The 23,178-nt window shown below is 30.0% G+C and overlaps 1 protein-coding gene across 3 annotated transcripts in view; it reads left to right on the top strand.

Annotated features, from left to right (window-relative positions):
• Positions 1-23,178, top strand: part of LOC132936224 (calcium/calmodulin-dependent protein kinase type 1) — a 442,174-nt gene that overhangs the window by 339,929 nt on the left and 79,067 nt on the right. For 2 of the 3 annotated variants that reach the window (XM_061002913.1, XM_061002915.1), the window contains exon 3: positions 492-554. The exons of the other annotated variant lie outside the window; for it this stretch is intronic. In XM_061002913.1, coding sequence (XP_060858896.1) covers positions 492-554 — 63 coding nt within the window. The remainder of the gene's footprint in view (positions 1-491; positions 555-23,178) is intronic. 3 annotated transcript variants of the gene reach the window in all.

Genomic DNA, 23,178 nt, shown 5'->3' with positions numbered 1-23,178 from the left:
GAACCTTAAGATGTATAATATATACTTATGGGTGTCCCATAAAGTACGCAACTTTTAAATCTGCCGCCATTTTTTAAGAATTTTGTTGGCAGCTCTGTTCTTATCATTTCTAGTATCTACTATTAATCCGATTTAATTAGTAGTTGTTGATAAGAAATGATAAGAACAGAGCTGCCAACAAAATATTTAAAAAAATGGTAGCAGATTTAAAAGTTACGCACTTTATGGGACACCCTATATATGCGCATTTTTAACGCGACTGCACGACAATTCTACCCACAATATAATATACCAAAGTTACACATGATTCACACTGAAATTATACCTAAAATATTATACAGAGTGCCTCTTTTTTATCGCAATATGACGCCTTACCACCTGTTTACAACTTTTATTGTTGTTGTTTTTATTATTATAGTCGTCACTGATGAGTAAACCGTGCAAATAAAATGATATCTATTGAACACATGCATAATCGTTTCTATCTTTAGGTTCAGTAAGTCGGTGAAAAGGAGTGATCATTCGGGGACCGACGATAAGAACGAGGGTCAATGGTGAGTCTAAATGTAGCACGGGTGTCGGTATCAGGGTTCGTAAACACAGTTAGTTGCATACGTACATATTATCATAATACAATATCGGTGTCCGATCGGAATTTTCTTGTTTTGTCTTGTCTTGTGTCAATAATTGTTTTCTATCGCCTCACTAATATGTACTTACTAACATACTCACCGTCACTATAATATAATATATAATGTGCATTGCGTATACTAGTTTCTTTTGAATCATTTACTACGTATTATACTAACACCAACAATTATATGTTTCGTACCTATTACACAAGCTGATGATTCATTTAAAGTATAACACTCATTTTCTCAAAAAGTAAACATTTTAGCAAAAATAAATATTTTTCTTAATTACTATTTATATTGTTATTATTTACTTTAAAATGTTTACTTTTTTTTAATGACAACATACATTTTTGATTTTTTATTCTTAAACAGAATATTATTCTGAGAATTTCAATTTATAAAAATCCAATTTCGAACTCATAGGTAGTTAATTATTTATAACGAGTGAAGTGCAGTAAAACAGAGGTAGCCCGCAAAATGTTGGTCCATTACTCTGCTCGTCTAAACTTTTAATAGTTATAACTACCTACTCGTTAAAAATTTAATTTTTTTTTGTTGAAATTCTCGTAAAAACATGCAGTGGAATATGAATAAAAAATGTATGCTTTTATTAAAAAAAAGTAGAAAACTTGCAAACTATAAATTTGTAACGATAAAAAAACATTTCAATGTATGTGGAAATTATATTTTCTAAAGCGTTAATACTTTTCGATAAAATGAGTTTTTATCTTTAACTGAGTTACCCAGCTTTATGCTAAAATATTATTATATACTTATACTACGGTTGTGTGCAATGCGATGTCATTTCTAAAACACAAAACACCATACATAGTTTTATATTATAACATACTTTAAATTAAAACAACCTACTGTGGTAGGTACCAAATTGTTTTTAATCATAACAAAATCATCACATTTCATAAACGAAATTTTTAATTTAATTTTTAAAACGATGATAATTATTTTCAATCATATACAATAAATTATTTTAAAGCACAATAATTTTCCATTATTTTTCATTTTCAAGTATCCAACAGTCGGCTATCACATTTATGATTATTTCTAAAGAGTGAAGTGGTCTATGAACTATATAACATATACTATAAAATTAAAATATATTATTTCTTATAAATAATAATAATAACTTATATGGCCGACACTATCATGCATAGAAAATATAAATATTTAAACAGCTAAGCACCGTTAAAGACTGATTGAAATCCAACCCCCAAAAATCTCAATAATTAATTGATTTTGAGTGTCAAAGAAAATAATCGCATTGCATGAGTACTTCCGAGTATATAATATATCGTATACAATTTTAATATCTTGGCATAATAGTATTATAATAAACGCTAGACCACGCGCAACGCATTGTTCTATTATAGTGTTGTTAAGGATCGCATGAGGTTATGGACTAATCAACCCACACGAATATACCCAATAAAAATAATATCATTGTCTGCATTCAATGCAATATGTAAATTGCGTATCGGTGCATTTAGCGTACTTCATGTTCTTATTGTACCTAACCATGTAAACCATCGAGAATGTCTAAAATTTGCCGTCTCTTGTTGTACCCACACCTAACCGCGACGAGTACAATACCACCTATACCTATACCGCCATACTGGCTACACCTAATACCCACCTATATTTGTTTAACGACATTTTTTGTGTTCCACCTTATGTACCTATTACCTACCACCGTTTTACAGTTATATGTTATCGTCTTTAGACTTACCTGAGTGTACGTGATTACGACAAAATTACAAAAATATCTTGTCACGAGTTTGGAATATTATATAGTAATATTATGTGCATGCCCCAAACAATAATACTTTTTTACAGTCACCTATCGTTTGCGCGGGTCAGCCAGACCTATCAGAGTTATCAGTGGCGGCACGAGGATAGTTCGGTGAGTCTGCGCAGTCTGCAGTATGTGAGTAATTTTTTTTTTTTAAGCGAATGGGTCGTGGGTGGATGTTAGATAGGAAATAGGTGCACTAGATTTTCCCAGACAGCAATTTTTTGATTAATAATATTATTATAACATTATAATAACGAATAATATTAGTATAACGTTATTATAATACTATTATAATATTATCATTACAAAATCCTGTCTGGGTTGTTGACTTAAGTGTAAAATTTAAATGCGTTACCTTATGGCTTGATTTATTTATATAATATTATGACATACCAAATACCTATACGAGAGAGTGGGTGTGGGGTGTGTATAATATCAATCAATGGGTGGGAGATGGGTCAAAAAACTGTTTGTTGTCTTACACATAATATAAGTTTTGCCGCCACTGATACGTAACCTGCACATGTAAGCTAAAATGCCTCAAGTCACCGAAGAATATTTTTGAGAAAACGTGATTTTATATTTTACATTTTTTTAAATCATGGTGCATTAGGTATACTTCAATTCTTCATAATATTATGATAGCATGATAATATTATGTGCTTTCCTATGTAAATTTACCCTAGAAATACTATGAAATATAAATAAAATATATATGATAAATTATTATTTTTAATGACAATATTATCATAGGTATACTTTTTACATTGATCCTTATTATTGGATTATTTATAGTACTTAACTTGATTAACAAGCAAGAACGCCGTAAGTAAGAATCTTATTTAATTATTTAATAATATAATAGTTTTATCATAGCGTTATACATCAATGTTGATAATTTAAAAATATTTGTAAGTGTCACATTGAGGACTAAGCTAAAATGCCAGGACCTTCTACAATATTTACTGCCCATTTTTTTCTATTCTGTTCGGCTTTTTAACGTTTAAACTTTAAACGTTGCCCATAATATTGTTTTTGATGAGCAATATTTCCAACTGATGGTGGCGTGTTTGACTAAACGAGCTGATGGATTGAATTTTCGCTGATTGACTTTAGCTCGTTTTCACATCTGTCGGCACTTCAGCTCAGGAGGGCAGTAATATATCATAATATATTATTATATTTGCACAACGTACCCGGCTGGCGGCGGTGGACAAGACTAAAATCAAATTTAATAGAGCCCGCCCGTCCTCTTGCCTGCTGCTATTATAGGTTTAACAATAATATTATTATCATTTTCGCATGCTCTGCTCACTGTGTGCAGTGCTCCAATGCACCCATTGTAATCCCATGCGCGAAATCAGATTAACGCACATGTGTGAGACCGGACGGCAGAGCTGTCGGACCAGCCTGGTCGCGACATTATAATAATTATAATAAATTAAGCATAATATATACGGTGTAATTACCTAGGTGCATCCGTACACGTACAGTTCATAATATATTATATTAAATGCCGTGTGGGTGGGTGTTGGTGGTAGTGGCCACCACAACCTCACTGCCAGACATTTTAAGCCGCTATAATTATATACCGTTTTTTGACAGTTTAAATCATTTATTATGATGTATTATGATGTTTTTTTTTTTTGGTTTTCAATCAACATTTAAAAGAAATGATAATATTTTTTGTTGTATATTTGTACACACGATTCTGTACAATAGAATTAATATTGCAATCAATTCTTCGCCATTATTTCAACCACCCCAATACCCCATTAAACAATCCTAAACACGCCAATATGCCGGGTATATTTGTCCTGTATGTGTTGTGAGAGGGGTAAACTTATGAAAAATCTTGTATTACATTTAAAAAAAAATTTTTTTATGAATTTTTAATTCAAAATAATTTGCTAATTTTCGTTATTTTTACGTATTTTATCAATATTTGAACTTTAAATGCTTATAAAAAAAATTGTGACAGTGGATTTTTAATTTTTTTTCATCTGCCTTTGAAACAATATACTAGGAGCCTTCTATGAAATTTTCAAGCTTTTTTAATCAACAGATAAAATTTTATTCATATTTATAGAAAAAAAACTAAAAAAATAGAAACTGAAAATGTCCGTAAAAAGCTCAAAATAAGTCAAATTATTAGGGAAATGTTATGGTGTATAGAAAATGCTAATATAAACATTCAGTCGAAATTGCTTGTACCTATGGTCATTTGTTTAAGAGATGCACCAAAAACCAAAATTGATTTTCTCAAAAATAGATATTGCGTAAAAATTCCCGTTTTTCCTTAATTTTTCTTTTGTTTTACACGGCGCTTTTGAAAACTACTGGGAAATTTTTACTTTTGACCTCCCCAAAGAACCAATTAAATTCACTTTCCTATCAGAAAAGATACTGTTGAAGAAAATCCAAGCATTATTACTGTCCTAAAAGGTGATGACAGACACAAAAATAAAAATAAAAACACACATCATTGTAAAATCAATACATTCATCGTTCCACTCAGAATCTAAAATCAAAAAAATCTATAACGTACGGCTTAGAACCTACCCATTTCACCACCCCTCGGCCCCTCAAAACTACGCTACTTTCACTATTACCTATGTACGACATTACTAAATCGATGTGCACTATAGTTCGTAGATGATTTAAACCACCAACCACATTACGTGTGCACTGCGTATATTATAGTATTTTAATATTAGACGTAGTATATTGATATATACCTAAACTTTCATTTCATGTGTGATAAGTATTTGCAGATATATGTTTTATTTTTTTCTCCGAACACTCAAAGCACGTTTTCCCGTCGTGTTTGATTTTCTGTTTTCAGTTACACCGGTTCACCCGATGAGATGGACTTGAGATGACCTGCTTCCGGCTGTGGATAAAAATAGTCGAACGGAAGATGACTGCAAAACTTATTTCAAATTAGTGTATATAACTTCACCGTCAAAATATTTCAAAAACACCTATCATAGATATCTATATTTTAATCAAAATTATTGAAATATTCGAATATTATAGTATGGTAGAGAAGAAATGTATGTAGATGATATAAATTATACACGATCGTGTGTTCGGTCAAATGATAAATATATTTTACAGATAGTGAATGATACAACCCAACCCTTCCCCCACGATTAAGTCACGGTCATTTTTAAAATCATCATTTTTGCGACGTCAGTTCAATATCAAAAATATTTACAATTTAGTGTTGTGGCCACTATAATATTACAGTGGTGTAAAGATAAAATACGTTAATGTACGCCTACGTCGTACATATTTGTCAGTTTAATTATAAAAAAAAGAAGCATACTCAAAGGAAGCATACTCATTTTCAAAGGTATATGATAAGATGTGATGCAGTAAAATCAGACAGAAATATTCCATATATGTGATCGTGATAAGGAATTATGTACATCATATCTATAGTATGACAAAAAAAAGAAAATCCAAAATATCCAACGAACGAGGTGCTTACTTGTTAAAAAAAACAGCTCTTTGAAAATCACAATACCCAAAATGTTGTGTCAAACTAATAGTCATAGGACTATACAATATATAAAAGTATACCTATAAAATATCATTAAATGTTATTTTGCACGCATAATGCGCTCAGTCATTAAACTGGACGAGGATGGGAAAGCAAAAACAATATTGAGTCTTGTCTTTTTAATGAAACAGAAAGTTCGTGTGTAAAGTCCTAAAAAACTTACTGTTTAGAAAGTTACGATTCAATATGTGATCGAGGTCAAATATTCGGCGTTAAAAAGATACCGAGACCCCATGATTGAATAGAACTCAACGAAAAAGCTAGACAGGAATTCGTGTTTTTAATGCTAAATAATTTAATGTTTCGAATAATAAATCTATATATTTTTTTGAGGATGTCAAGGACTTTTGGTTTCAAAATCCTCTTCTAAATTATTTCAATTCAAAGTTTAAGAATGTTTGTTAAATCTTCAAAAGCCGATTTGAGTTCTCAATAACTTTAACATCGTATAAAAAATGTACTGACTTCTCAAATAGAACTTTATTAATTAACAATTAAATATTGACATATTCTAATGTATTGTCTCGTCAATCATATAGTTTTTAGCATGGCAACACAAATACTTTGGTATCACAAACACCACACCCTGCTCAATTATTTCTTCACTTTGTCTCCATAAAAGTAATGTTCTCCACTATTGATATTGAATGACATTAAGATGTTATTGTTATAAAACTTGACCGATCAAAAGGGTAGAACTACGTCACAAGCCGGATGTGATCATACTGAATCATGATTTTTTTCGTGTGATGATACTCTATTTTGGATAATAGTTCTCTCTATTTAATGCATAAGTTAGTGGTAAAAAACTCTTTTCTGATTTATTTTTTTTCAAATAATTACAATGAATTCTGATAAGTAAATGAAAATTAATTACCGATAAGTCTATATTATTTAAATTTAATTTCTATTGTGCGTGAAAAACAAAGAAAAAAATCACGACCCACCATGGGTATAATGGTTGTGTTAGTTTTGAACATTTTTCAGCAGTAAAATGTAATAAATATTTTCACACTCGTAAGTATGTCCTATTTATAATATAATATGATCTAAAAGAATATTAAAAATAATATATTTAGCTTATTTTTGGCCCTAAAAATATATAAAATTACACAGCGACTTCAATGTTTTCGTGGGTGCATATCATATAATATACATATATTATGTGTGTGTGGGTGCACATACAACACATTACGTAACTTGTAATACTGTACAATACACGTTGAAAGAGAGAGAGAGAGAGAGAGAGAGAGAGAGAAATACTGAATATAAGGATTGAGTCATGTATAGAATCATTAATCGCTGGTTTTTTTTTACACCAAGTCAAAGTAATTCGCGAGAAAAAGAGAACAATACTAATTATTGAATCGGGATGAACTTGGTATAAAAAAAAAACAAAAAAAGTTTCCCCGTCGGTTGTGGTTGAAAGAAAAACAGAAGAAAAAAAAAACTTTAAGTAAAACAATATGTAACGTCGTCGCCGTGTAAAATCAAAACCGTCCGATCCGGTAAGTGCACTCCACCGCCGTTGTATTTATAACGAAAACATAGTAATCGCTCGTCACTGCAGAGTTTAAAAAACTCGATTTATTTCATTGACCAGGCATACTATAATAGTGCTCGACTATATATTATACAGAGTATACCACAACCGTAACAAGTACAATATAAAATAAAATGAGAGAAATACAAATTCAAAAAGTTATTGATAGCTTTACTGACACAAAATATCGCTAGTAAATTTTTGAAAAAGCTTTGCAAACACACAATATGGTTTTAATTGAAAATAAAATTTGGAGGGAAGTTTAATCGAACTTTTTGAAGATTTCTTACAGTGAGGTGGACATTTTCTTGTTTTCGGAAGAAAATGGTCCCTTCCATTTTTAACTCTCTCTAGTCCATATGCTTCAAGACCTTAAGATTCAATTGTGACAAAAAATATGATATAATTAAATATTCAAGAATCCATTCATATTGAGGTAATAATGAATAGGTACATCCAATATTTCATTCATATCCATTTCTACAGAAATCATTTGTTATAAGTCCCAAAACAGAAATCCGAGATTTCGATGCGTTGATTGTTTTGGATTTTGAGGGAAGCTTTTTTTTGTCTGTCATCGCCTTTTAAAGAAGTGAAAATGCTTCAGTCTTCAGATTTTATTGTGGGTTCTATTAGAAAATTAGACCTAGATAGTACCGGGTCAAAAGTAAAAATTCCGGTGCTTCTCGAAATAATGAATAACCGCAGTAGTAACTTAAAATGTTCACCAAATATTTATTCTAACGTTTTCTAGATATTATAAAATGTTCAAAGTGTTATATTTGAGTAATTATTAATAGTCATTAATAAATTTGGAAAAGTGAATACAAGTTTCTACACACATTTTACTTGTAGGAATACCTACAAAATATCGAAAATACATATCGTCGTAAGGCAGTAAGCGTAGTTTCAAGTTCTTGATGTGATTAGATGTTTTGATGTTTATATGAAAAAAAAAAATATTTATATTTAGGTTATTGATTTGGTTTGTGATTCTAAAAATATTCACTATCACTAAAATTATCATGTTTCACACACAGTTAATTTTTTCAAATATTTCAAATAATTTTAAGCTATTTATATAATTAAAACACGATCCATACATACCATACGATAGATCATTGGACTTATCAATTATAATATGTTAGCCATTAGGATACCTATATTATTATAATAATATAATAAATGTATACGGGATATTTTTCATGAAAAGGATTTCATTTACCGTATTACTGATAAAAAAATAAATAACTTTAATAGTAGTAAACACAAAAAAAAAAAAATAATATAAATATAATCACAAAATATCTTCAAAAGTACAGGCTGGTTCACCCAGCAGTCTCAGTCCAGTTAATTGTTTTTCATATTATGCAGTTAATTAAAATTTAACACGTCCATTATTACATTGATCTACTCACGATGAGATACACTTGAAACCTCCACAATTATACGACGGAACGACTTTCCCGATCTCATCGTTACTATAACGATTGGGATGATTCGAATAGTTTGATGGAATTCGAAACGTTTTTTCCATCAATTGTTCACGAATTGTTAGGAAATAATGTTGTTTTACATATTTTCGACGATGGTTTATTGCTATATTAACGTCGTTTTCATTTGCAGTTTAATTTCTTCTCGTCGAAAACGAACTTGTACACGGTGTATCCGAAAACGTGATCTTCTCCGGACACGTTTGGAAGGGTGTGAAACTTCGGATTGCATAGACATTTGCAGCAGCGCACTCATTCGTTAATTTCCGATAACGACCCTGACCAACACGAACATTTTGTAATCCAGCTTTAGGTCTGTAAATTCCAGACGGCTCCGTCAATTCGGACGATTCGCAATGTTTCCACTTTCCTTGCGCTGACTTTGAAAACGGTCCGATCATTTAGATTTCGCTTTACCGGCCTTTGCAGAGTAGACGTCGTCGTCGAGGATTTCGAGTTTAAACCTAGATGAGAAATGGAAAACAAGGGTATAAAAGTGTCCGGTTAAGTGGGTCGCGAATGGAATGGCTGAACAATCGGCCTATAAATCAGCACGACAATTTGGCCGATAGCAGCCGTACAGAACGTTTATTTTTCTTTTCGAAAACTACGTGTCAATCAGTTTGTTGGAATTCCATCTTCTTTTTAATTTATTTATACCCGATGTAGGTAGTATAATTATACACTGTGTGTCCACGAAAACAGGGTACGCAGGAAAATTTAAGTTGTTTTGCACGCGTCAAAATTGTGGGGAAATTGAGAGAAATTTATTGACCAATAGTTTTTCGTCTCGTGTTCCGCACTTATTTTGCATAAACAGAATTAAAGTAAGGGGCTGGTAAAAATGAATAATAATAAAATGCAAAATTATAAGGAATAAAATATTGAAAAAATATCGGTTTACAAAATATTTTATACCTAGCAGAGTCAATTTGAAATCGATCATAAAATGGTAATAGATAACAAAAGAAATAAACAATATTATGATACCAATGCATAATATTATAAAACACTTTATTCTGAAAATTTCACCAGATATTTCGGTAGGAATCAAGACTTTTATAATATACGTATATATCATATTTTAATTCTGGTTATTTTTTTTTTTATGCTAATATAGTTTATTCCTGTGTTACGATAATGATTATAAAACGGGATATGTTGTACAAATATAATCAGAGATGTTTTAATTATAATATAGAATGACTTAATTAGAATAGTTTGCTTGAATTAACGGCTCGGTGAAACGTAACGTGGAATCCAATTAATAATTTTATTCAGGTACTTAAATAGAAAGAAAAACGCATTTTTCTTCTTGATAATTAGTACGACGACGCGATATAGTTTCCGTACAAAAAATCAACAAATGACGCGACCACAATCACAAGTCATGAAATAAAATATTGTAAACATTCGGAATTTATACTTATTTTTTTTTTTAAAAAAAACTAAGCCGTCGCGGGACACCTGACAGATGTGAAACATCAAACATTTTCTTATGGTAATAATGTTGAAAATTGAAACGCCACGGTCGACGGGTAGTCGACATCTATAACATGGTTCATGGCTGAAATATACAAGGTTATTGCATCCATACTCCTTCTAGATCAAATATTTGAAGATCAGGACAAAAATGGCAGCGTAAAGGGAGCCAATAATAATCAAGTACACATTCGCAGGAATTTTGAATTTGTTAGCTTTTGTCAGCGTGTTTTTGATGATAAGAAAAATGTATACTTGTGATATCCCTTTACGCAGCCATTTTGTTTATAATGATAACAATCCTAGTCAATATGCAATAACCTGTATATTTCAACCATGCCCTGGTCGCCAGTATCGACACGTCCACAAATATGCTAAAAATACGCTAAACTAGACTGGTTTAAAATTATCCCACATTTTCCAGTACCGGGATAATGAACCATGTAAATGATATGGTCCAATCATCCCGGTGCATAATTTTGATTGGAGATGACATAACGTTTTCAAATATATGATTGGCGATCAGGTGCTGTCTCAAGAATCTAATGGTATAATTGGTTTTTATTTTTTTGTTTGTTTGTAGTGTGTATATTTATATTTTCCCCGAGATGACGACGTCTTCGAATGTCGATAACAATAACATACCATATTATATACTATATTATTGATGGCTGTTGTTACGTCTGGATATAATTAATTTAATAACATTAATAACCTTTTGACGTAACATATCTTCGGATGTTTACAGCGCTGTTCCTTCAGTATCCACAATGATTGAAAAATATAAAATTATTTCCATCACTAATAATTATTGAATTTATTTTTGAAATAAAAATTATGACGAGCAGTACCTACCATCAGTTTTTATATTTTATTCACGTCTACTCTTTAATTATTTATGTAACAATACGATTAATTATTATTAATTATGTACAGAGGATAAAATACAGATAGCAGAGCGCGGGTCGCTTCAGGTGTCGACCGGACGTATTTTCGGCGCGGCGATAATAGCCGTGGAGCTCAACGTGATAAAGATATACTGATATACGCACATAAAGCAGTCCGTGGCTATCATTATTAACTTTATCTTAGTTCATGGTGGGTACCATTGAACTGTATTATATTATTCAATGGTGGGTACGCCGATACTTATACACCATAGACGTAGATAAGTATTAAAGTAGCACATGCCGCGCGTGACTTAGGTACACCGACAAGACTGGAGGGGCGCAGAGCAAGTATAGTGGTGAGCGTATGCGCGCGGAGAGAGGAGATCGCCGAGCCGAGGCAGATTTAGCCAAGCCTGGGCATGAACGAGTTAAAAAGTTAAAGTTAAGTTAATTTTAACTTTTTAACTTGACTTTTTAAAATTTAATTTGCATTGATATAAACTTAATTAAATAGTAAATACTTATTATAATTTATAGCAATAGCCATTTAGGTATATATTGTATTATAATATATAGGTGTATTGTATATATAAAGATTAAAGATGTACCATGCCATACTGAGGCATACGGGCATATTGTAATAATAATAATTAATAAATCCTAATAACTAATAAGTAATATGATATTATCTTATTATATTGATTATAAAGTTACAAAATATCACAAATTTACAATTCTCAAGAACATATCATAAAATATTTCCACCATAAATAAGTTATTTATTTTTTTATAAATCAAAATATTGTATTTATTTCGGCATTTTCAATTTCGTATGCTTTTGGTACCTACTACATAATTCTATTAATTCAGTACCTAATAATTTAAATCTATGTATAGAAAGCTATTGGCTATTTCCTGTGTTTAATAATATTTATGATTTTTATTATTTTAAACCATATATTACTGGGTATTTATATAGATATTAAAAAAAAACTAATAATAACTTAACTTAAGTTAATAAGTTAATTGAAAATGTTCATATAACTTTCAACTTAACTGAGTTAAAAAAAAATTAGGTTGACTGTTAACTTTAAACTTTTTACAATGTTTTCCATCAACTTAACTTAACTCAGTTAAAAATTATCATTAACTTGCCCAGGCTTGGATTTAGTCGACGAGCCACGAGTGAATCGTGAAAAACGTTGGCACATCAAAAACGTTGGCATTCGCTTTGAAATATATTATTATTTCATCTCTGGGGAATGACGAAAATATGACTATAACTGCATAGAAACTAGAAGAAATAAAAACATTATATTTTCTCCTTTACATATTTTCACATTCTATTTTTACATTCTAATTCCAATATATTATCAAAAAAAATGACTAAAACTTCATACTTTACACTCTACGTTGAGGCCCTCTATAAAGAGTATAACAGAAATACCTGAACAAATGCAAATACCATTTTATGTAATAACTTTTCATTTTTATCAATATTCATAATAACCATCTTTATACCTAAATAATTATAACTGTATTAATTAAAGAGCCACAAATATTGTTGTAACTATTATTTATAGAGATGTTTGGTTTACCTGAGATCTAAGTAAAAAAAAAGAGTTGTTCTTCAAAATCTCAGTTAGGTAACCAATAAATTATATATTTTATAAGGATAATTTATGTAAATATCTTAAAGGTAGATAACTAATTTCTATCGAGTATCCAAATATAGTTTTGAAAGTTTGAATGTGTTGACAGGAGAAGAATAAATAGTTTTAGTAGATAGTCGGGTATTATACGAAGACAAACATGGTGTGAAACTGCGGTATACAAGATAAAAATATTTTAACCGTTGAATTGGACCTTTGGGGTGATTATTTTAATTTTAAAATAGTTAGGAAACAAAAATAAAATTATAAAAAAAACAGAATTTGACTCGATCCTTGAAAAAAATTGTAATTATAAACCTTGTATTTTGTAATAATAAAATATGCATACATATCATTCATAATAGTTTCAAACTTATTCTCGATGAAATGCCTGACAAAGGCAATTGATTAGGCATACACTTGTTTTCTTGAAAAGTACTAACGTTTTTGGTTACAAGTTACAATACTTAAGCATACATTTGTAATTCCATACTCCAAAAAATCATGTGCTTTTTTGGAGGATTTCGATGTTTAAAAATTGAATCTAAAACGAGTATTTGTACGTATTTAGAGTTTGTAATGACTTTAATTTATGTAAAATCAAAAAAAAATTCCTAAAACTTAGCACCTTGTACACAGAATATGACGTGTTGTGTAATCTTGTCAATCTCGATCAAATACGTTATAATATTTACTTTTTTCGAGAATTAATCGAATATGACGTGTTTGATATATTATTTTACACTATAAAAATACCAACAGAAACTAAGGAGTAAATTACCTACAATGTTTCCAAGCACTAAAATTTGTTATGTCATTGAAGTATATCATTTAAGTATCAAGCATTTTATTATTTGCTAAAATTGCCCGAATATAATAAGACGTAGGTAACCTATATGTACTAGACTTAAAATTTCACTTATTTTATACAATATTATGTATAACCATAATATAGCTCCATATCAACTAAACTTATTATCATGAGCAATAAAAAATATTATCATTAAATCAGAAACGACTCATAAATTGCATTAATGGTCTAAATATTTTAAATTACGGTCATTAAGTACATATACTAGAAATATAAACAATTTAAATTCAAATAAATGCATAATAAAAGGATGGTATTGTTATGGTAACTAACTGCAGTGTATAGCATACGATGACCTACAAAACTCGGAGTCATGATACCAGTGCTGGGCTTAAGCGTTAGTTGATATATTAAATATTTACAGTTAATTTGTATGAACTTAGGTTATTGATTTTTATTTTTTATTGAGATAAATTTGATATAAAAAACGAATTATTGTCATTCAAATCCAATTTACGTTTAATAATTAATATAATAAAATTATTATTAATTAATAATGCGTGCTTATAATAATAAATACTAGGTAATTGGTACAATTGTTGAAAGAACAAATTATAAAATACTTTTGATACTAAAATGAGATGATTAAGTTATTACTTATTCAATTATTAGGTATTACTGTTATAGTAAATGTTTTGTCTGTGACCACTGTTATTTATTATTTGTATTATCTTATTATCTTAACTATTTATTGGAAATTTTTATATTTAAAAAAAAAAAATTGACTCCACTTAAATTAGTAAGTAAATGTATTTCTATATCAGTTTTAAATTTTAACTTATAATTGGGTTAAAAAAATAGTTATTAACTTTAAACTTTTGAAAAAATGTTCTATCAACATTCCTTAACTGAGTTAAAAAATGTCATTAACTTGCCCAGCCTTTTGTAATATTATGATCAGGCACTTAAAGGGTATACTGGACCGTTGGTCGTGCAGTATATTTTCCATATACGGTTCAGTGGCGTACTATACAATATGACAATATTGCAGCTGATAATACATAGGGTGGCAGTGAAAAAAACGAAGTCGGAGTGTCACGAAAACTTTCTCCTGCCGCCGCTAACACTTGTTGCGTATGCCAACGCGTTCTGACCTATAATATAATATAATATTTTTTTTTTTTGGCACATGAAAACGACGGGACGTTTAGATACTTTGCCGATGCCTTCCGTTGTTCTATTATCTACGATGTAGCCATGTTGAGTGTTGCTTTTATTCTCGTCACATCTCTCTTCGTCGTGTCAAACCATTTCTGCCACGGTCTCTCTGAAATTAAAAAAAAAACTGTTAGCGAAATACCGTTGTTTGCCGACACTATACACTATACACTGGCCCATACAGCATTTGGGAAATGATAATATTTTGTGAATATTTTAAAGTGTTTGAATATTGAATATTAGACAAATAATATTTTATAAATATTATCTTCTCATGGTAAAAAAAATGTTGTACTATATGATTGCATAAAAATGTTGACATAATATTTTTATAAAGTTTCCGTAAAAATGTTTTGTAAATGTTTTTTATAAAGTATTTTCAAAAATATGAACTCCTTGGTCAAAGAATATAACTAAAATATATACTAATTATTTACGCATCTTTTTAAAATATTTTGACAGCTATATTATTTTCTTGAAAATATCTTTACCATAGTTAAGACATATTTTTATGCTGTGTGTTCCCACCCTTGCCTCACAATATACTATTCAGTATTTACAACCAACACGAAACGTTGAAACAATCGTAATTGTTTCCCAACAGTCAACAGAACTACGAAGAAAGTACAAATTGTTTTATTCGATAAAATGCAGTTATAGCGTACCTACCTATATATTTTTTTTTTGATTTTTCTACGGAAAACACGTTTTGAAAAATAATGGCAATCAAAAACTCAAAAACTCTAATGTAGCCATGATTAAAGATCGGAAATCAAGTTTAAATACGATTACCACTTGGACTAAAGAGGTCAATTACGATTTCTATGAAAGATTTTCTGAACGCAAACTACCGACAACCGTACAACATGCGTACTTAGGAAGAAACAATAATACAATCAAGAGTGGATTTTACCAATATCCGTTTAGAATCGTTTTACGAAATCGATAGTTTATAGTTGCCTCGCGATTTAAACTCACAATGCACCACCAAAGTCCTGTAGCGCGGTGAACAGGATTTTTTTTTCATCAATCATTATAATCACGAAACCCCAAGTAAATAATTTTAAAATATTTTTATCTGTCACAATTTATTATACACGTGACAGCTACACGGTCACATTTCTCATAAACCGTACAACTATAAATTGCGCATCGAACCAATAGGAGTGCACAGGATATTAAATCGACAAGACCCCGGTGGCCCATTGCTCGCGCGTCAGTGGTGCAGTACTCGGGTGGTTATAGGTCGAGGGTTCGAATCTCACACCATGCGTCATTTTTTCATTCAATTATCGGTAGGTACATTTTCACGGACTGTCAACTACCTCCAGTTGGGATTAGAACCAAAGCTAATAATATGTTAATTAATCAAAATCGTTAGATTGAGTAATTTTAAACTATAACCAGTAATATTATCTTCATTCATAATGAATGATTTTTAATGATTGTCAAATATAAACAAATTTGTTTGGCTTCAGGTCTTTAAATGTATGTTTTGTTCTAGCAAAACTGCATGTAAAATAAAAATAATACAAAATATAAAAATTTCTGTTTGGAATCAAAAAGTAGTTTTACAGAAAAAACTTTTTGTTAATATAATTTTTCTTCTTAGAACTTTTTTGTTCCGGTTTAAATGTATGTTTTTAGTATGACATTGCTATCATCAGAAAAATAAATAATTTAGCATTGCCTATTCTTTTGGGAAAGCATTTTATCTTGTAGGTGCAATCACAAATACACCCCCCCCCCCCCCCACAATAATAGGTAATAAGTGAATTGTAAAAACCAACGAATGGTTCTATTCGCAGATAACTATTAAAGAACAAATTTTTAAATTGTATTCATTTAAGTTCTCGTTAACTCATTAAATTATGGGACCACATCGTTATTTGTGAGCTTGAGTTATAGAGCATTAGTATCTAAACCTATATGGATAAAAATGTGTATTTAGTACCTCTAAGCCCACGCTGTATCATCCGGGTTAGGTAGGTATAATATTTACTTTGTTATTCGTTTATGCCATACAAACGTTCTAGACTGCAATAACATGCAAAACAAAAATATTGACGTTTTTCATATACAGAAAAAAAAGAGCAATGGAAAGACTAAACGACGTGTGCCTTGAAACAATAGGGATGCTTTATGGTTGTTTTATATTATATGCATAAGTAGCTTTTTCGTGGAACAATAAAAAGATGCACTTGCCATATCTTGCTGGCTTTCAAAATGAATAAGGCCCTCGAACGACGCACGGCATTGTTTCGACCAATATTTTTAGTCGTACCAGTCATAATAATACATATTAATATATAATATTATATGATATTTATAGACATTTATATTATATAGAGTTGTCCATTTAACGCAAGACACTCATTTGTGTTTCCGAAAACACTAATGTTTTTCGAATATATTTATTTTGCATAATTTTGAGTAGTATTTTATTATTTTTTACCGTTCTCATTTTTTAATAGGTACTTAGTTTTACAATTTATAGTATATATAGTATATACATAGTCATAGTCATTAACAGCTTTAACATTTTGAATGACAGTATGTGTTTTCATTTTCCTTATTCAAAAAAAAGAATATTTTTTGGAATACTTATATGTAAAAAAATATAATTTTATACGAGTAGTTAATAGTTTTTTTCAGTTATAAGTATTTAAAGCACTTATAGAAGAGCAGGGTGTAGTGATATCCATCAACATTTTGGTCCGCTACTCCGGTCTTCTAAACTTTAAATATTTATGACTGATAATATTAATAATAATATTAACTAGCTAATAAACTTCTTGTTCGAAAACGGAGTTGTACAAATCAAATTAATCTGATCAATATTTACTGCTTTGGAATATGAATTAAAAAAGATTTGTCACTCAGAAGAGTATAAAACTTTTAAACAAATCATGATAAAAAATATAATTCTTTTCCGTAAATGTTTTTTTGTAACGACTTAAAATGGTGCTAAATAAATATTTTCAAAAACTTTAGTGTTTTATGAAATAATGAGTGTCTTGCGTCAAATGAATCATCCCATATGATGCGATTTATCTGTTGTTTATTTATCTCGCTGCAAGATCGGAATCGTCCTCGTGATATAGTTTTAAATAACATTCTTACAAGTTACAACTTCCCAAAATATTATTTTCCGGAAGCTTATTATTGTTCAATCGGTAAATTCGTTTTTAGACGTACGATAGTACACCAGCTACGCGTCCATATAAAACGGAAACAGACAAATCGAATGAAATGTCATCCTTATTACACATATTATTTTTGTTCAAACCGTATCCAACCGTATATTATATGTCTATCGTTGCGTAAAAATAAATAAGTGAATTCAATTCGAACAGTAAACGGAAGAAAGAAAAATATTATTATAACAATTTATGGTAGGTATAGGTATACCAATTACCAACGCATAACTGACCGGTAGCTTCAACTTACAATTTGGTATAAGGAAGCAAGTAATAATATATCATACAAACACAAAAAAACAACCACTGAAATAATGATGAAGTCTTCGGAGAGAAAAAAACACGAAAAACGTACGTAACATTTAGACCGACAGTGGACGTTGCGTGATTCGAATTTCATAACAGAGGACATGGAGTCTCCAGCGTCATATAAATATATATTACTCATGTTATACTCTGTTGAAATAATATAATAATACTGAACAGAAAGAAAATATAAACGTCACGAGCCAACATAGTACAGAAATTCATATAAAATATGATAACAACTACAGTTGAATTTAATATTATTATATAAGTAAGATATTCGAGTCAATAATATTATTATGATGACGATGACGTGCAGTACACAATATGATATTGAGATGGAAATAATTGAACACTATCGATCTCGGACGGCATTGTTTTTTTCGAATACCTAATGGTTGTATATAATATAGACTTCCTTCGTTCCGAGGACGTTTATATGACGACGTTTCCAATAACGCAAATCGAATAATAACGAATAATAATGAACAATAATAATACAAATATTATACTATTCCATAATATTTGTGTTTCGTAAAATCCCGAAGGCCTCAGACTCATCGGAATACCATGATAAAAGAAATTGAGCGTTTCTTAAATTGTAGGCATTAGGTTATGAATAAATATTTTATTATTTTTGATACGATTCAATGAAATCCGATAATACATTATTTGGAAAAGTTTCAACTATTTTGAAAAAAAATAAAAATATTTTATCGTTTCTATTTTTTTTACGTCAAGTTACACTTTAGATTCTGAGTGGAACGATGAATGTATTGATTTTACAATGATGTGGGTTTATTTTTTTATTTTTTCATTTTTATTGTTGTGCTTGTGTACACGATAAGGAGTCGAAATAATGCTTCGATTTTCCACTTCAGTATCTTGTTAGATGGGAAAGTGAATATTGTTGGTGCATTCATGAGGTTAAATTTTAAAGTTCCCAATAATTTTCAAAAACGCCGGGAAAAACAAAATAAAAATTAAGGGAAAAAGGGAATTTTTACGCAAAATCAATTTTGGTTTTTGGTGTAACTCTAAAACAAATGAACAACAAATGAAATTTGTAAAACAAATGAAATTTTTACTGGTCGTTTATATTTGCATTTCCTATACACGATATAAAATATTTTGATTTGTTTTGAACTGTTTAGGAACATTTTCTGTTGCCAATTTTATTATCCTCTTTTTCTATGAATATCAATAAAATTTTATTTGTTGGGTAAAAAAGCGTGAAAATTTAATTAAAGGCTCCTGATATGTTGTTACAATAGCAGTTGAAAAATATTAAAAATACATAGGCACAATTTTTTTTTTTTTATAGGCATTTAAAGTTCGAATTTTGACAAATTTTATAAATATTTTGTAGTTGAAAATGTATAAAATTTTCAACTTTTATAGCTAAGAATTGAAAAATTAAAACAAGGTTCCACGTAATTAGGTTATATATATAAATTACTTTATTCAAATAATATCATCAAATATACTTAGTAATATCATAAGCTGACTGACCGTTTTCGCTCAGAATCGATTTTCTTATACAATGATTTTTCGTACTTTTTCACTTTTTTCATTTTGATATTCCAAATTAGAAGATTTTTTGTAGTACATACCTACTTCGAAACGTATAAATTGAATTTTGAACGAGTACTTAGTTAATTAGTTTTAAGTAGGTACCTATTTAAAGTTGAGATGAGCAGAGCAGAGGAGGTGTGGACCAACAGTTTCCTGCGTACTCTTCTCCACTGTACTCTGAATATCTAAACTTCAAATACGTATAACTTATAAGTTATTAACTACTAGTTAGAAATTTAATTTTTATGTATCAAAATAACCGAAAATATTCTGCTTAGAAATATGAAATGTTGTTATTCAAAAAAGTAAAAACTTGAAAAATCTAAACAATAAAAATCTATATATAGGTATAATGTTATTTTTATTTACAAGTATGTCCAAACTTTTTAAAATAATTATGAGTCTAGACACTTACATGGGTCATCTGGTACATCTATGTTAACTACAAATGTATACCTGAAATTAATACATATCATAGTTTCGTGAATACTGTGTACAACTTACTAATATTAGGTACTGACAAATAATAATTATTAAACATAAACAAAAAATTATTATAATTATTGGTTTGAACGAACTGTATTTGATTATTTTGTTAGTTTGTACCTACATAATAGTTAATCAATTACGTTTATCTGTTACACTCTGACACTCTCACGCGCACATTTATACGATTACACTAAACGTATATACAATGTGTTTCACTTAATAATAATAAATAATTAGTACCTAACACAAAGTATTTCAGCCAGATGACCATAGTATAATAGATCAAAAAGAAGATTTATGATGAAGATGGAAAAACTAAAATACACATTTCAGACGAATATTATCAAAATGCAGTTAATGTGCACTTTTGGTGAGCACAATAAAACACACTTTTTTTGTAATGTCAACACGTGCCTATTGTATTTACCAAACTAAAAAATGTGAAAAGAGTATTTTAGTGGCATATGTTCTATCTTCCTTATAATGGACACCATTTCAATATCGTCCAATATTCCACGTTAATATTATATTCAAGTTATACACGCAAATTGTGCCACACAGTTTTCCCGGTTTTTCTTTCATTCTGCGTGAGCTATATAAAATATACCATAACAATATGTACCTACATGGAAAAAGGGGAAAACACGATTTCCCACCCTCGCGCATTTTACGTCTCACACATTCGCGCTATTCGTACGTTATCACAATATTATTTCAAATGCCGTGTACGCTCGCATTCACAATACATATAATAATAATACTATTAATAATATAAAATAATTTCCCAAAGGCGTAGCGCATAACAATATCATAGAATATTACCATAATATCATATACCGTTTACGAAGCAGCTGCAGTACCTAACTATCCGGACTCGCGGGGATGGCGTAATCATACGAATAAACTGCTCCAGAATGGCTCCCAGAAATGGCGTATTCCGAATACACTTCGGGCGTAGGCGTAATGCAATAGACGTTTTGAATGATTTTCCTCCAAAACGTTTGCAGGTGTTACGATGATATTCTAAGCGATTTTCAATACCGACGAGAAAAAGGCGTTTCGACGGAAATGTTAAGACACGAAATGCATGTATTGTTGTGCCCACGCATATCTTGACACCGGCACTGAGGGGTAGTAGACGGTTAGGGGTGGCTTTCGGGTAAAGGGGACACTAATCAAGAGAATCTATACTTATCAGGAGAAGCTAAAAAACTTAACGAATTGAATTAATTCCATTTAATATTCGGTTTTCATGTTTCTTTTCTGTTTTATAGATTTTTGAAAATATTTAAAACTATGTTTTACTTAGGTATAGTCTGGTGACTCGTGGCTATCTGCATCACAAAATAACTGTTTAATGACTTGTGCCTTTTATTTTATTTTGACTTGAGACCATATTCGCATATTACTCGAATCGACTATAGTGCACAATATTACAAGTTACAACCGCATTCTACAATTAATCACCATAACAAAGAATCATAATATGTAAATAACAGTGGACACTGGAGAAAATTTCCCATGAAATGTATGCAAAATCTGAAAAAGTCAAAATTAGACTTTTGCCCCTTTACCTGAAAACCGTCCAATTTGTTTTTATAGGTCGACGTTCGCGGGTTTAAAATATTGATTTATATAACACAATATAAATCACTGTTTGGTGGTGGTGTAAGTTTAGTGTTACGAAATTTAAGTTTATGCGTTGACCTTGTTGGACAGAAACTATTTGGATAGAGACCGTTTAGATGTTAGATTTTATGTTATTTAAATTATAACTTCGGGGGAATCTGCTACATTATTGATAGTTATAGCATATTATACTTAGTAGATAAATGATATATTATTAGGACTGCAGTAAACGTCGTTCAAAGGTCATAAATATACCTCGTTGACATTATTGATTGTTTAGACGAACACTATTAACTATTACACGTAATTACAAGTAAGGACGTTTTAAATACGAAAAACAATTAGTTAAAAACTTACAAAATGTTATACGAAAATGTTACTAATACATGTGGGTCACCAGTGAATCAATATTTTTTTCGGCTGCCATATTGACAGTTCCTTATGAGTTATTGAGTGTAAATTTACCCGTAGTATAGTGTTATCATAAACACTGATTTTCAAGGTAAAACCAAAACAAACTTGCATTTTTTCTCTTTTTATTCTAGACCAAACATTAAAAAATATCCACAGGGTTCGAACAACAAATTATTAATAATTACATAATACAATTATATAGGTAATACCATAAACATACATATTTAATTGGAAACTATATTATATAATAAAATAACTTATTTATTACCGTAATAAGTATTTATGTGGCTTGCACTAATAACTGCAAGTGCAGATCGTTCTTGAATCATTATTTGAAATATAGAATTATATTTCTTCATTTCAGTAATTTGGTTTTCAAACCATAACAATTAACAACCCACCACACTAAAATCGAATGCAGATTGGTTGAAATATTTATGATTTCGGGATCAAATCTTGGAGT

Source organism: Metopolophium dirhodum, chromosome 1 (genome assembly GCF_019925205.1).
Source record: "Metopolophium dirhodum isolate CAU chromosome 1, ASM1992520v1, whole genome shotgun sequence".
NCBI classification, from domain to species: Eukaryota; Metazoa; Arthropoda; class Insecta; order Hemiptera; family Aphididae; genus Metopolophium; species Metopolophium dirhodum.
This window is presented reverse-complemented; position numbering and strand designations above follow the sequence as displayed.